Genomic DNA, 13593 nt, shown 5'->3' with positions numbered 1-13593 from the left:
AAGTTCTCTGCTGACTTTAATATTCTGTCAACAAGAAGAACCCTCTAATTTGGATCTCATTGCTCTGAATTAAGATGATTCAGATGGGTAGATAAATTGGAGAAAAATATAATCTAAGAAAATAAAATATTTTACCTGCTTTAGGTATACTTTTATAGGTTACTATGTACCTCCTATGTGACAGACACTGTTTTGGCCAGTGCAAATACCTTATCATATTTAATCCCCATAGTTACCATTCTTAGCACTAGTCTCTGCTTTATTCTTCCATAGCACTATTATCATTATCTAATGTGCTTCATATTTTTCTTAATGTCTCTCTCTGTCTCTCCTCTTGAGCCTCCTTCCCTGTTAGGGATTTTTATGTTTGCTTACTGCTATAGAATAGTGCCTTGTTCATAATAGGTACTTGATAAATATTTTTTGGCTGGATTAGTGGCCCTGTAAGGCTAGTATTCTTCTCAATTTACAGATGAAGAGAGGTTAAGGAAATAACAAAACTAGAATGTGAAAATAGTTCTAGGTGGTCCACCTACTCATCTCTCCATTCGTCCATTTGATAAATGATTTTAAAGCCCGTGACATTTCCAATATACTACTCTCTACCTTCAGTGCATTTACTATATTAAAAAATCAGCATGTTAATGACAATTTTTATCAATTCATTATAGTAAATCTACCAAGTATTGATGTTAGTTTGGCAGTTCTTTTTGTTCATTGGTAGGGTAGTATTTTCATGATATTTTTATAATTTCTATTAATTTTGAGTAAACAACACATATGCCCAAAGTTCAAACGGTACAGAGGAGTATATGGCGAAAAGCATCCATCACATACCACTCCCCTGTTCCTGAACTTGTGTGCCCATTGGAGTCACTTGGGGAGCTTTGACAATTACTGTAGTCTGGGTCTCACCCCAAGAGATTGTGGTTTACTTAGTCTGTGTGTGTGGCCTGGGATTTGGAATTTTCAGAAGATCCCCAGGAGGGACTTTGCTTCAGGTAAAGTAGCAAGTATACTCTCTTGCCTTAAATAACTAAGAAACACATGAAATATATGAAACATTTTTTATGACATTGGACATTAGGCAACAAAAGACAGTAATCCCCAAGGGATGGGAATTAAATGAGGTAAGCCCTATGATGGCACCAGCTTTATAGTCTAAGAGAGTATCTAGGTCATGGCACAAGGATGGAGAATACAGGCAGAGCTTGGCAGATTTCCTGAGGTTAGCAGTAGGAGCTTAGAGTCTGATAAGACTAAAACATTGAGAATCCACAGGATAGATTATAGGATAGGAGAACTGCAGAGATCTTCAGGGGATCCCTCAGGATCCCTCTTGAGTGTTCAGCTGAGATCTGATTAGCATATGCATCTGAGGAAACTACCAGAGGCTGGGAGTAGAAAATCTGAAAAGGCACTGTTGGTGGGAATGCAAACTAGTGCAGCCACTCTGGAAAACAGTGTAGGGGTTCGTCAAAAAAAATTGAAAAATAGAATTACCCTACAACTCAGCAATAGCACTACTGGGAATTTACCCAAGGGATACAGGAGTGCTGATTTATAGTGCTGATTATGTACCCCAATGTTTATAGCAGCACTATCAACAATAAATAGCCAGTACTATAAATAGCCAGTTTATAAAAGAGCCTAAATGTCCATCAACTGATGAATGGATAAAGAAGATGTGGTTTATACATACAATAGAATACTACCTGGAAATGAGAAAGAATGAAATCATGCCATTTGCAGCAACATGGATGGAACTGGAGTAGTATTATGCTGAGTGAAATAAGTCACTCAGAGAGGACAGATATCATATGTTTTCACTCATATGTGGATCTTGAGAAACTTAAAAGAAGACCATGAGAGAAGGGAAGGGGAAAAAAATAGTTACAGAGAGGGAGGGAGGGAGGCAAGCCACAGGAGATTCTTAAATACAGAGAGAGAACAAACTGAGGGTGAACGGGGGGGTGGGGGTGGGGGATAGGGAAAATGGGTGATGGGCATTGAGGAGGGCACTTGTTGGGATGAGCACTGGGTGTTGTATGTAAGCCAATTTGACAATAAATTATATTAAAAAGAAAAAAGAAAATACTTGAAAAGATTAGAGGAAACACTGCCTAGTATTTATACAAGGGTGGGAATAGTGCCTGTTCTAGCATCTAACGGGTGGACTAGAAAACCTTGTGATTTGCAGGGCATTTGATAGAATTCTCAGAAAGGTTTTGCGTCAGTAGTGAGGAAAATTTAATCCTAGACCAAACAGTGTTCCAGTCTTCCCTCAGATATCTTGAAAGCAAGACCCAAAAGGATCAAATTATTTCCGAGTAACTTAATTATATTCCAGAACAAAACTCAGTAATATTTATAGAAATACAAAAACACCCAGCACCCAACAAGATAAAATTCATAGTCTGGCATCCAATAAAAAATTATCAGAAATGCAAAGAAATATGCAAGGAAAATATGACCAATAATGTTATAAATTTATCAGTTGAAAATAAAACTGACACAAATATTATAATTACTAGACAAAGACATTAAAACAATTATTATAACTATTTTATATATTCAAAAAATTAAATACAGACATGGAAGATGTCCAAGAGATTCAAATCAAAATTCTAAAGATGAAAACTACAATGTATCTAACGTATAAAATGTATTAATCCCACTGGATGGGATTAATGACAGAGTAGACATTGCAGATGAAAAGACTGGTAAACTTGAAGACACAGCAATAGAAACAATCCAAATTAAACGTAGAGAACAAAGAGAAACTTTTAAAAATGAAGAATATCAGTGAGTTGTGGGAAAACTTTAAGCAGTCTAATATATGCATAATTGGAGGCCCTGAAAGGTAGATGGGAGTTGAGGCATAGGAGAAGAATTATGTTTAAGAAATAATAACCAGAATTTTTCCAAGTTTAGTGAGAATTTAATGACAACTGGAAACACCATCCAAAGAAGCCCAACAAACTCAATCTCAAAAACTTGAAGAAATAGCATGAGGGAGGGCACATCATAATCACATTGCTCAGAAGTGTGATGAAGAGATAAAAATTGAAAGCAAGCCAGGGAATTAAAGACGTATTACATTAAAGACATATTACATTAAACATAAGGTGAGAGTAGATTTCTTGTCAGACAACAAAGTAAATGAGACGGTAGAGCACCATTTTTGATGTATGTGTCAACGTAGAATTTTACACACTGCAAAAATAACTTAAAAAAAAAAAGAATAAAATGAAGACATTTTTCAGGTATACAAAACCTGAAAGAATTCACCATCATCAAACTGTAATACAGATATGTTAAAATAAGTTCTTCAGGTAGAAGGAAGATTAGCTGTCAATCTGGATCAATACAGAGAAATGAAGAGCAGTAGGAATGGTAACTATAAGGATAAGTAGATCAATTTTTCCCATATTATTTACATCTTTTAAAAAATAACTGTTTAAATTAACCATAATAATATAATGTAGGATTTATGTAAACGTAAAAGGTTTGACAAGAATGGCACAAAAGAGGGAGAAATGGAAATATATTATTGTAAGTCTTACAGTGTACTTCAGGTTGCCTCGAAGATTGTAGTAAAAAATATTTACTATAAGTACTAAATCAACCACTAAAATAACAAAAGTAAGTTATAGCTAATAAACCAACAAAGGAGATGAAATGAAATAATAAGAAACAACCTAAAAGAAGGCAAAAAGAAAAAAAGGAAAAGGTAAATAGCATATGAGAAGGTAGGATGCAAATAGGTGATAAAGATGACAGACTTCAACCTAAACATATTTATAATCACATTAAATATAAATGCACTAAATACCTCAATTAAAAGGGAGAGATTGTCAGTTTGGATTAAAAAGCAAAATCCAAATATATGCTGCCATATAAAAAATGTGCTTTATATATAAAGACACAAGTTGAAAGTAAAGCAATGGAAAAAATATACCTATATTAACACCAATCAAAAGAAAACTGGAGTGACTACATCAGTATCACAGATTTCAGAGCAAAGAATTTACCATGGATAAATTAGATCATTTCATACTGATGTAGGCATACCACATTTTATCGCATGTCACTTTATTGTGATTTGTGAATACTGCATTTTTTGCAAGTTGAAGATTTCAAGACTTCAGTGGAGGAAGTAATTGCTAATGTGGTGGAAATAGCAAGAGGACTAGATTTAGAAGTGGAGCCTGAGGATATGACTGAATTGCTGCAATCTCATGGTAAAACTTTAACAGATGAGAGGTGCTTCTTATGAATGATCAGAGAAAGTGGTTTCTTGAAATGGAATTTACTTCTGCTGAAGATGCTGTGAAGATTGTTGAAATGACAACAAAGGATTCAGAATATTATAAACTTAGTTGATAAAGCATCAGTAAGGGTTTGAAAGTATTGATTCCCATTTTGAAATAAATTCCACCATGGGTAAAACGCTATCAAATAGCATCACATGCTATAGAGAAATCATTTGTGAAAGGAGGAATCAATCTATGTGGCAAACTTCACTGTTGCCTTACTTTAAGAAATTGTCATAATCATGCCAACCTTTAGCAACCACCACCCTGAAAAGCAAAAAGATTGGCTTGCTGAAAGCTCAGATGATGGTTAGCATTTTTAAAAAATGAAATATTTTTTAGTTAAGGTATATATATTATTTTCTTTAGACATAATGCTATTGCACACTTGATAGACTTCAGTGTAGTGTAAACACAACTTTTATATGCACTAGGAAACCAAAAAATTCATTTGACTTTATTGCAGTATTTGCCTTATTGTGGGTGTTCTGAAACTGAGTCTACAGTATCTCTGAGGTACGCCTGTAAAGGTTTTAATTCATGGGGAAAACATCCAATCCTACATATTTATGTGCCTAGGAGATCTTCAAAGTGTTGTACATGAAGCAAAACTGATAGAATTGTAAGGAGAAATAGAATAATACATAATTATAGTTGTAGATTTCACTGTCCCTCTTTCAAAAACTGGTAGAATGAGTAGACAGAAAATGAGTAAAGATACAGAAGATTTGAGCAATTTTGTTAACCACCTTGACCCAAGTGACATTTATAAAATGCTCCATTCTCTATTAGCAGAATATACTTTCTTTTCAAGTGCACATAGAGCATTTACTAAGATAGGCCATACTCTGTGCCACGAAAAGAGGGTCCCAATAAATTTAAAGGCATTCAAGTCACCATACAAAGTATGTTCTCTGACCACAATGGAATTTTATTAGAAAGCAATAGCAGAAAGATAACTAGAAGATTCCCAAACATTTGGAAACTAAATAACATATGTCTAAATAACCCAAGGATCATGGGAGATATCAAAAAGGAAATTAGAAAATATCTTGAGCTGGGCCTCCTGGGTGGCTCAGTTGGTTAAGTGTTTGAGTTGGGCTCAGGTCATGATCTCGCACCTTGGGAGTTTGAGCTGCACGTTGTGCATGCTCTGTGCTGACAGCTTAGAGCCTAGAGCCTGCTTCAAATTCTGTGTCTCCCTCTCTCTCTCTCTGCCCGCCCTCCCCACGTCCCTGCTCAGGCTTTCTCTCTCACTCTCTAAAATAAATAAACATATTTAAAAAATTAAAAAAAAAAAAAGAAAATGTCTTGAAATGAATGCAAATGAAAATACAGCCCACAAAACCTTGTAGGATGCTGCTAAAACAGGAAATTTATAGGCTACATTCCCACTTTAGAAGTGAACAAAGGTCTCAAATCAATGACTTCAGCTTCCATCTCAAGGAACTAGGAAAAGAAGAGCAAATTGAACCCAAAGTAAGTGGAAGACAGGAAATAATAAATATCAGAGTAGAAATAAGTGAAATAGAAAACAGGAAAACAATAGAGAAAATCAGTGAGACCAAAAGCAAAGAAGATTAATAAAACTGATGATCCTGGAGCCAAACTGATTAGGAAACAGGGAGAAAACACAAATTACCATTGTCAGGAATAAGAGGAGTAACATCACTACAGATTCTACAGATACCAGAAGGAGGGATAAAAAAGCAATATTATGAACACTTATAAGTTCAATAATTTAGATGAGATGGACAAATTCTTTGAAGACAAAAACTACCAAAACTCATTCAAGAAGAAACAGATAATCTGATAGTTTTGAATTTGTAACTAAAAATATTTCTGCAAAGAAAAAAAGAGATGTGAAAGCATATGTCCTTTTAAAAAAAAAAGTACACAGGAATATGGGTAGCAGCTTCATGTGTAACAGTCAGTGATTGAAAACAAGGCAAATATAGATCAAAAGGTGAATAGGTAAACTATAGTATACACTATGGCTTGGAAAACAGAATGCTACTCAGAATAAGAATGAACCATTGATATATGGTCCAAAATGACGAATCTCAAAGTAATTATGTTGAGTGGAAAGAAGCCAGATAAAAAAAGAAACATGAGATATGATTTCATTTTATATGATTTTAGAAAATGCAAACTAATCTGTAGGGACAGAAGTCATATTAGTAGTTTCCTTGGCAAAACTTGTTGGGATGGGGACCAGGGAGCATGAGGGGCATGAGGAAACTTTTGTAGGTGTTAGGTAGTTTCTCTTACTTGTAGTAGTGGTATCATGGTCACATCAGCCTGAAGTGGTCAAATTGTACACTTTAAATATGTGCCACTTGTTGTATATTAATTATACCTCAATGTAATTTTTCTTTTTTAAGAGCTCCACGTGTCTCAAATGGATTTGTGACAAGTTTGAAAATCAAGACAAAGTTGGGAATCATTGCTCCAGTCCCTCAGGTCCCTGGTTCCACCCTACAGAGATGACCTATTCTAGGCAGTTTCCTGTTCTGAAACTGGAACATTCTGGAAATATTATTTCCATATATTATGTATATATAGGCATATGCAAACATATATATTCCCTGTTTTAAATTCACAAATGGTGGGGTGCCTGGGTGGCTCAGTCGATGAAGCATCCAACTCTTAATTTAGGCTCAGGTCATGATCTCATGGTTCATGGGTTTGAGCCCCACATTGGGGTCCATGCTGGCAGTGTGGAGCCTGCTTGGGATTCTCTCTCACTCTCTCTCTTTGTCCCTCCCCTGCTCATGCATGCTCTCTCTCACTGATTCTCTCTCAAAATAAATAAATAAATTAAAAAAAATTAAATTCACAAATGGTAGCATACTTTATACATTTTTTCTGTAGTTAACTTTTTCACTTACTATATCTTGGAGTTCATTCCATTGCAATAAATATGGAATGGTTTCACTTTTTAAAATATCTGTACGTGAATCTATTGGGTATAGATCCCAGTCATTGTGACTGCCTGAAGTTGGTACTATATGCTTATTTTAAAACTTTTTGGAAACAAAGATGTAACTGGATAGTTGCTAGAATTAACTTTTCTTTTAGGCTTGCTTTTAAATCCTCATTTGCAAGCTACATAATATGACAAAACGCTTTCATGAAACTCTGAGTATAGAAGTTTTTTAGAAGGCCAAATTCACTATAAGGCAATATTTTTTTTAGCAGTAAAGTCTGTATATCTATGTGAAATGTTGACAAGTACTACATTTTGGAAGTTATTATGACATTCTATTTGCTTTCCTTGTCCCCTCAATGTGAAATTTGGTGTTTGATTTATTCTTAATTCAACACAATTTCTTCAATTTTCTAATTCTTTTTTTGTCCTTTGATGGTTAATGCAGTGTTGGTCTTTAGGCTACAGATATTCTGGAGTTGTATACTGTGTAAGCTACCTGTTATGAACTTCCATTTCCGGCGAAAAATTCTTGGGTTAAATTCTTTTTTTATTTAAAAATTTTTTTAATGTTTATTTATTTTTGAGAGAGAGAGAGACAGAGCATGAGCAGGGGAGGGGCAAAGAGAGAGGGAGACATAGAATCTGAAGCAGGCTCCAGGCTCTGAGCTGTTAGCACGAGCCCAACATGACACTTGAACTCATGAACTGCTACATCATGACCTGAGGTGAAGTCAATGCTCAACCGACTGAGCCACCCAGGAGCCTCTCTTTGGCTAAATTCTTGCTGACTTTTTTTTTTTAACAGCAGCAAGTGCAGCAAGTCAAATGGGTCAATACCAAAATAATTCTTGCTTTTGAAATTAATTGCATTCTTTAGTTGATAGACTATGTTTCAACAGGAAGACTACTTTCAAAGTCAATGGACCAATTTACTTGGGGGCCTCAATTTTCTAATGGCCATTTTATGTGTCCTTCACAGGTTTTCTATAATTTTCCATCTTAAAGAAACAGGAATCTCAAATAGTCCATTATCCAAACTACCCATATTGTCATATAATCTATGTACTTACTAGATTTATTAGTGAGTATTGAGTCTTTTCATGACTAATGATATTCTGAACTTCTGGCCAGCATTTCATCAGATGTTGAATAAGTGCAGTTCATATCAGTTGAGTATTTGTTTTATATTCATTAGCCGATGAAGTCAGAGATTCATTGCAACTCCTCATAGGAATTTCACTCATTTTTCATTCATTAAACTCTACATTCCTATAGTCTGGTGTCATAGGTTCTTGTTCACCTCTTTGTCCTTCATCTTATAGAATTTCAGGGGATTGTTCCTATCCTATGCAGTTATGGTTGCTTGTATTTATATGCCTGATGTCATGTTTCCAAGCAGTCTACAGTGGCACAAACACACGTTTTGAATGTCGTCTTTCTTGAAGCGGGGGTCTTTTGGCTGAGAAGATAGTTTTATTGACTAGTAAATTATCTTTAAGACCCGTCTCCATCTCTGAGTACTTTTTAGTTTATTTAGGATCTGTTTTTCTCTAACCTAGGGAAAGTGTGGAGAGCCTGATCCAAAAGCATTCCTATGCCCGCTCACCCATCCGTACCTATGGAGGAGAAGATGATGTGCTGGGGGATGAGGTTCAGACAACACAGAATCGAGGTAAGACAGCTTCCGGGCTACGTAACTGCTGGGAGCAAGAGCACCCAGAATGAGGAAGAGGCAGGTAGGTGATGAGACTCCTAGTCCTCAGCGTGCAGTCTGCCCCAAAAGTATTTCAGGAGTCTCTTGAGGAAGGGGCAGCCCTGGAGCCTGATTTTCATACAGGTCATTATTTTGCCTCTGAGTCTTTTTGTTCGTTTGTTTAATTTTTTTAATGTTTATTTATTTTTGAGAGAGACAGACAGAGTGTGAGCGGGGGAGGGGCAGAGAGCGAGGGAGACACAGCATCTGAAACAGGCTCCAGGCTCTGAGCTGTCAACACAGAGCCAGACGCGGGGCTCGAACTCAAGAACTGCGAGATCAGGACCTGAGCCAAAGTCAGACGCTTAACCGTCTGAGCCACCCAGGGGCCCCTGCCTCTGAGTCTTAAGTGATTGTTCTGCCTGATGGTTTCCTGTGGTGTGTTTTCTAGTGAAAGGACACCCAGCCTCTGAGTCAGAGCTCAGGAGTTATTTGTCTGTGATCTACCACCAAAGAGCTATTAGACTTTGGGGGCAATCCTTTAGTCTTACTGAACCTCAATTTTGTCATCCGAAAATCAGGGACTATATCTGTTCCACTTATAAGAGGTTCCAGGAATATCTTATTAGGACCAATGACTAAAATGGAAAACCCTTTTAAAAAGAAAATTTTCCTAGTGAAGGGCATTATGTAGAGGCAGTGGCCCCAGCGGTGACAGTAGGGGAGTACTGAACAAAGTTCCTCTGTCCCAAAGACTCACAGAGGAGCCGTCTGCATCTGGGAGTCCAGAGAAGAGTAACCAGACAGTGCTTCACGCTGAGCATAGGGATGTTTGTGTGAGGAGAGAGCCCTTTGTCATATTTTTATGTCCTTTCTATGGAATAGCGTAATCTGTCAAAACATAGGACATCTCTTATAACTAAATCCAAATGAACTACTGGTAATTATACAGCTGGCAAATCCAGCGTCAACTTTTGTTTAAATTTGTGGATGCTGTGATGTAGGAAAAATTATTCTTGCAACTAGAAAAAGAAGCTAGAAAAAGAAAAACATTCTTGTGGGTTTTCACAAGGCCTTTAGAAACCAAGTAGCTTTGTTGAGGCTCGTATGTCCAGCCTTCCTTATAGGGATGCTATAGAGTTTAGGACAGGTACCAGCTATTTGTAGCTCCTTTTGTTTTTAAAAAAAATTTTTAGTTTATTTTGAGAGAGAGTCAAAGAGAAAAGGAGAGAGAGAATCCCAAGCAGGTTCCATGCTGTCAGTGCAGAGCCCAACGTGGGGCTTGATGTCACAAACTGTGAGATCATGACCTGAGCCCAAATCAAGAGTTAGACACTTAACCAACTGAGCCACCCAGGTACCCTCTGAGCTCCTTTAAAGGGAATCCAGTTATTCCTTTCAGGCAGAATACTTGTATTTTGACCATTCTCCAGGAGCATACAGGCCATCTAATGAGTTAAGTCTTTTTCTATTTAGTAAATTCTCTCTTCCTTATAGTATAAATGGTATCTTCTTATCTGGAAAGGTAGTTCTGACTCATGGTTGACGTGTTTATCTTTTTAAATTGCAGATCTATTATGTATTCTAAAAAAATAAATCAATCTGCACAGATAATGTAATTCTTGATTTGCACACTGAAATAGAGTTTCTAGTCTGATGAGTGGTTTTTTGTTTCAGGGTCGGCCTTTACGACATCTGATAATTTGTCCCTCAGCTCCTGGGTCTCTTCTTCTTCCACTTTTCCTGGATTTCAGCATCCCCAGTCCCTCGCTGCTCTCGGCACCAGCACAGCATCCATAGCGACACCCATTCCTCACCCTATACAGGGCTCTTTGCCACCGTACAGCCGACTTGGGGTGCCTCTGACCCCGTCGGCCATTGCCGGCTCCATGCAGGGGAGCGGCCCGACATTCCCCTCCTTCCACATGCCTCGGTATCATCACTACTTTCAGCAGGGGCCTTATGCTGCTATCCAAGGACTGCGCCATTCCTCCGCGGTGATGACACCATTTGTATGACTCTTCTAAACCTAGGAGAATCCAGATCCAGAATGTGCAAATGGGTATGAAATGTGGGAGAGGGTGGGGTGGGTGGGATGTGGGGTGTGGAGCAGGGGCTCTCCAAGAGACATGGGACCTATTAAAGAGGAGAGCTGGACTCACAATAAAGCCTACTGCTGAGGGAATGCACCACAGACCAGGACTCACGTGTAGCTCGGAGAAAGCTCTTGGGTTCAAGAGAGAATCAGTGTCACGTTCTTAGCCAGCCTAAGTCCTACAGCCAGTAGGATACTAACTTACCCAGAAAATTGAATAACACAAGGCAGAGGAATCTGAAGGTGCATTATACCTAGCAGTTAAAAATGCTGTGTCAGCGCAGTAATGTATAAAATCAATGTGTAGAGGTTATCTTTCTGCTTTCCACAGGTTTAAAGAATCTTCAAAGAGGCAATATGTATAACATACCGACCATAATGCATAATGACTAACTTAAGTCCATTTCTCTCTGAGGAAAATGAGAGCCAACAGAGAAATATTTGTAGTGCTGAAGCTTAAGCATGTTTAGTTTTCCTTTGTATTAGTCTGCTGGGTAAAGGGCTGAGATAATGCTAACGCATCCTATTTTGTGGATGAATAGATGGTAATGACCTTACAAAGCTCTTTTTGTAACACTGAAGGGCCAGTATCTGACAAACTCTTTCTCAGTCTTGTCTTTTTCTTCCTAATTCTCTTTCTTGCAATGACTTGCCATTTACATAGAAAAAAACCTATATACAATTTTGAAGCAAGAGGCTCTATGTGTTACATTACACAATTGAGGTTATATTTTTCTGGGCTGCATTCTAAGTGCACTGCTGACTCATTCACTGGGGAACACTTCTAAAGCCTCTACATGATGACACGGGAGGCTTTCTCTCAATCTGCAGTACCAAGATGGTTGCCCTGTCCTGAAAGGAATTTCTCTGCCATGGGTACCAAAGGCCCCTTTAGTTTTACTTCAGCTTTGGGAGACCTTATGGATGGTAAAACACACCGGGCCAAATTCTCATTTTTGGTAAATCTGCTTTGTTATTAGATTAGCTGTTACCACCGATTGACAAAGATTTATGAATGACCATTCTGAATGCCTGTATAGCCACCACTTAACCTATGTTCATGAAGCATTATGAGTCAGTCATACAAATGATTTGTCCTTCTTTCTTACTGTTCTGTTCAGTGACTCTGTTATCAGTTTCCTAGTCCATTATATGAAATTGTATGTCAACTCAATGACTCTCTGACTGAAACACTGGCAGTGTTTATAAGTCAATCCAAAGTATTTATTCACTTTGAGTTCTTATTGTTTTCTTAAACCTTCCTTTAATGTTTAATAATTAACTATATTTTAATTATATATAATCTCTATATTTAGGGGGCAACATGTATCTAAGCATTTGAAGTCAGGGTAGTATTTGGCATTTTGCAACTTTAATAAAGTTTATAGTCCTTCAACTTTATAATGCTTTCTAGCTGTAAGATATAACCTGTCTTCTTTAGAAAACTCTCCACAACTCTATTTTATCCTAATTAAATTTTGTATCTACTTTGTTCTGACTGCAAAAGTATTAAATCTGTTAAAAGAGATGGGAAATATCACTGCTGAGAGTAGAGAGGGGGGTAAATGCAATATACTTATCAGAGTGCATGGGGTTTTATTTAGTTATTTTGTTAGGCTTTTCCATATCAAATGCCTTTCTTGGGCATTTCTAGTCTATGAAACAAGGCATAATGGCATAGCCTGTCTATGTGATGCCATTGTTGTTGGACTTTGCAATTGTTTTTCTCCACTGTGTCCCGTAGTTTACTTATGGAGAAGCATGGACTGTGTTCCCCAAGCATCTCAAAGTCCTATGGCAGACACTGTAGGCTAATTTCTAACTTCTTGCATGTTATGCTATAGTATCCACAGGTAGTTTGTTTTCAAACACAGCACAGATGTGCGTTTATTTAAAAAAAAAAAAAAACAGCTATAAGTAATGTTTAAGTATCCATAGGGCTTAGGATAGGGATTTGATACTTAATAGTTGGCCTGCTGCCAGTGCTCCATTTAATACACAGTACTGCTGCTTAAAGCAGGAATAACAAAACTAGATGCTATTTAACATGATGCTACTCGATATTCTGGTAAATTACTGGTCTACTACAGTGAATCTGTATCTGAGTTTTCTTTTCAATGAGAATGAAAGCATCATTTTAATACTATTTAGACATTTTTCCCAACTGACATATCTTAAAGTGGGTTTGTTTTTGTAATATGGCTTTACTTCAGTATTTCCTGACTTCATAACTTTATTTGGTAATTATGCAATATAAAACTAAAAATAAGTAGTGTGCTTAGAGAAAAGCAAAGACTGAGATACCAAAGCATGCTTTTGGGAAATAACACCTGAAATTCTAAATTGGATTTTTTTTTTAAAGTATTTGGCATTATTTGAAAGAGGAAGAAAAAGCACAAGTGACATGGAACTTAACCTGTGATCAAAGTCACCCTAACTGTGAGAACCAAGGGTAGAAATTTACCCCAACCCCAGGGTCTTTCTAAACTATTCTGGTTGCTGATTCTTACTGAACTCCTCAGGTATTTAAGATTTTAAAGTCTAATTCTACCAAAAG

General features: G+C 37.1%; 1 protein-coding gene across 1 annotated transcript in view; it reads left to right on the top strand.

Moving 5' to 3' along the window:
- TBX20 (T-box transcription factor 20) overlaps positions 1–10959 on the top strand; it is a 56301-nt gene extending 45342 nt beyond the window's left edge. The window contains exons 7-8 of the mRNA XM_047094672.1: positions 8808–8920; positions 10619–10959. Of these exons, the coding sequence (XP_046950628.1) occupies positions 8808–8920; positions 10619–10959 (454 nt within the window). The remainder of the gene's footprint in view (positions 1–8807; positions 8921–10618) is intronic.
- The last annotated feature ends 2634 nt before the right edge of the window (positions 10960–13593 follow it).

The sequence above is a fragment of the Lynx rufus genome, unplaced genomic scaffold (genome assembly GCF_022079265.1).
Source record: "Lynx rufus isolate CCGP_SWC_20201006 ecotype Redwood Valley unplaced genomic scaffold, mLynRuf1.p SCAF_4, whole genome shotgun sequence".
NCBI lineage: Eukaryota > Metazoa > Chordata > Mammalia > Carnivora > Felidae > Lynx > Lynx rufus.
This window is presented reverse-complemented; position numbering and strand designations above follow the sequence as displayed.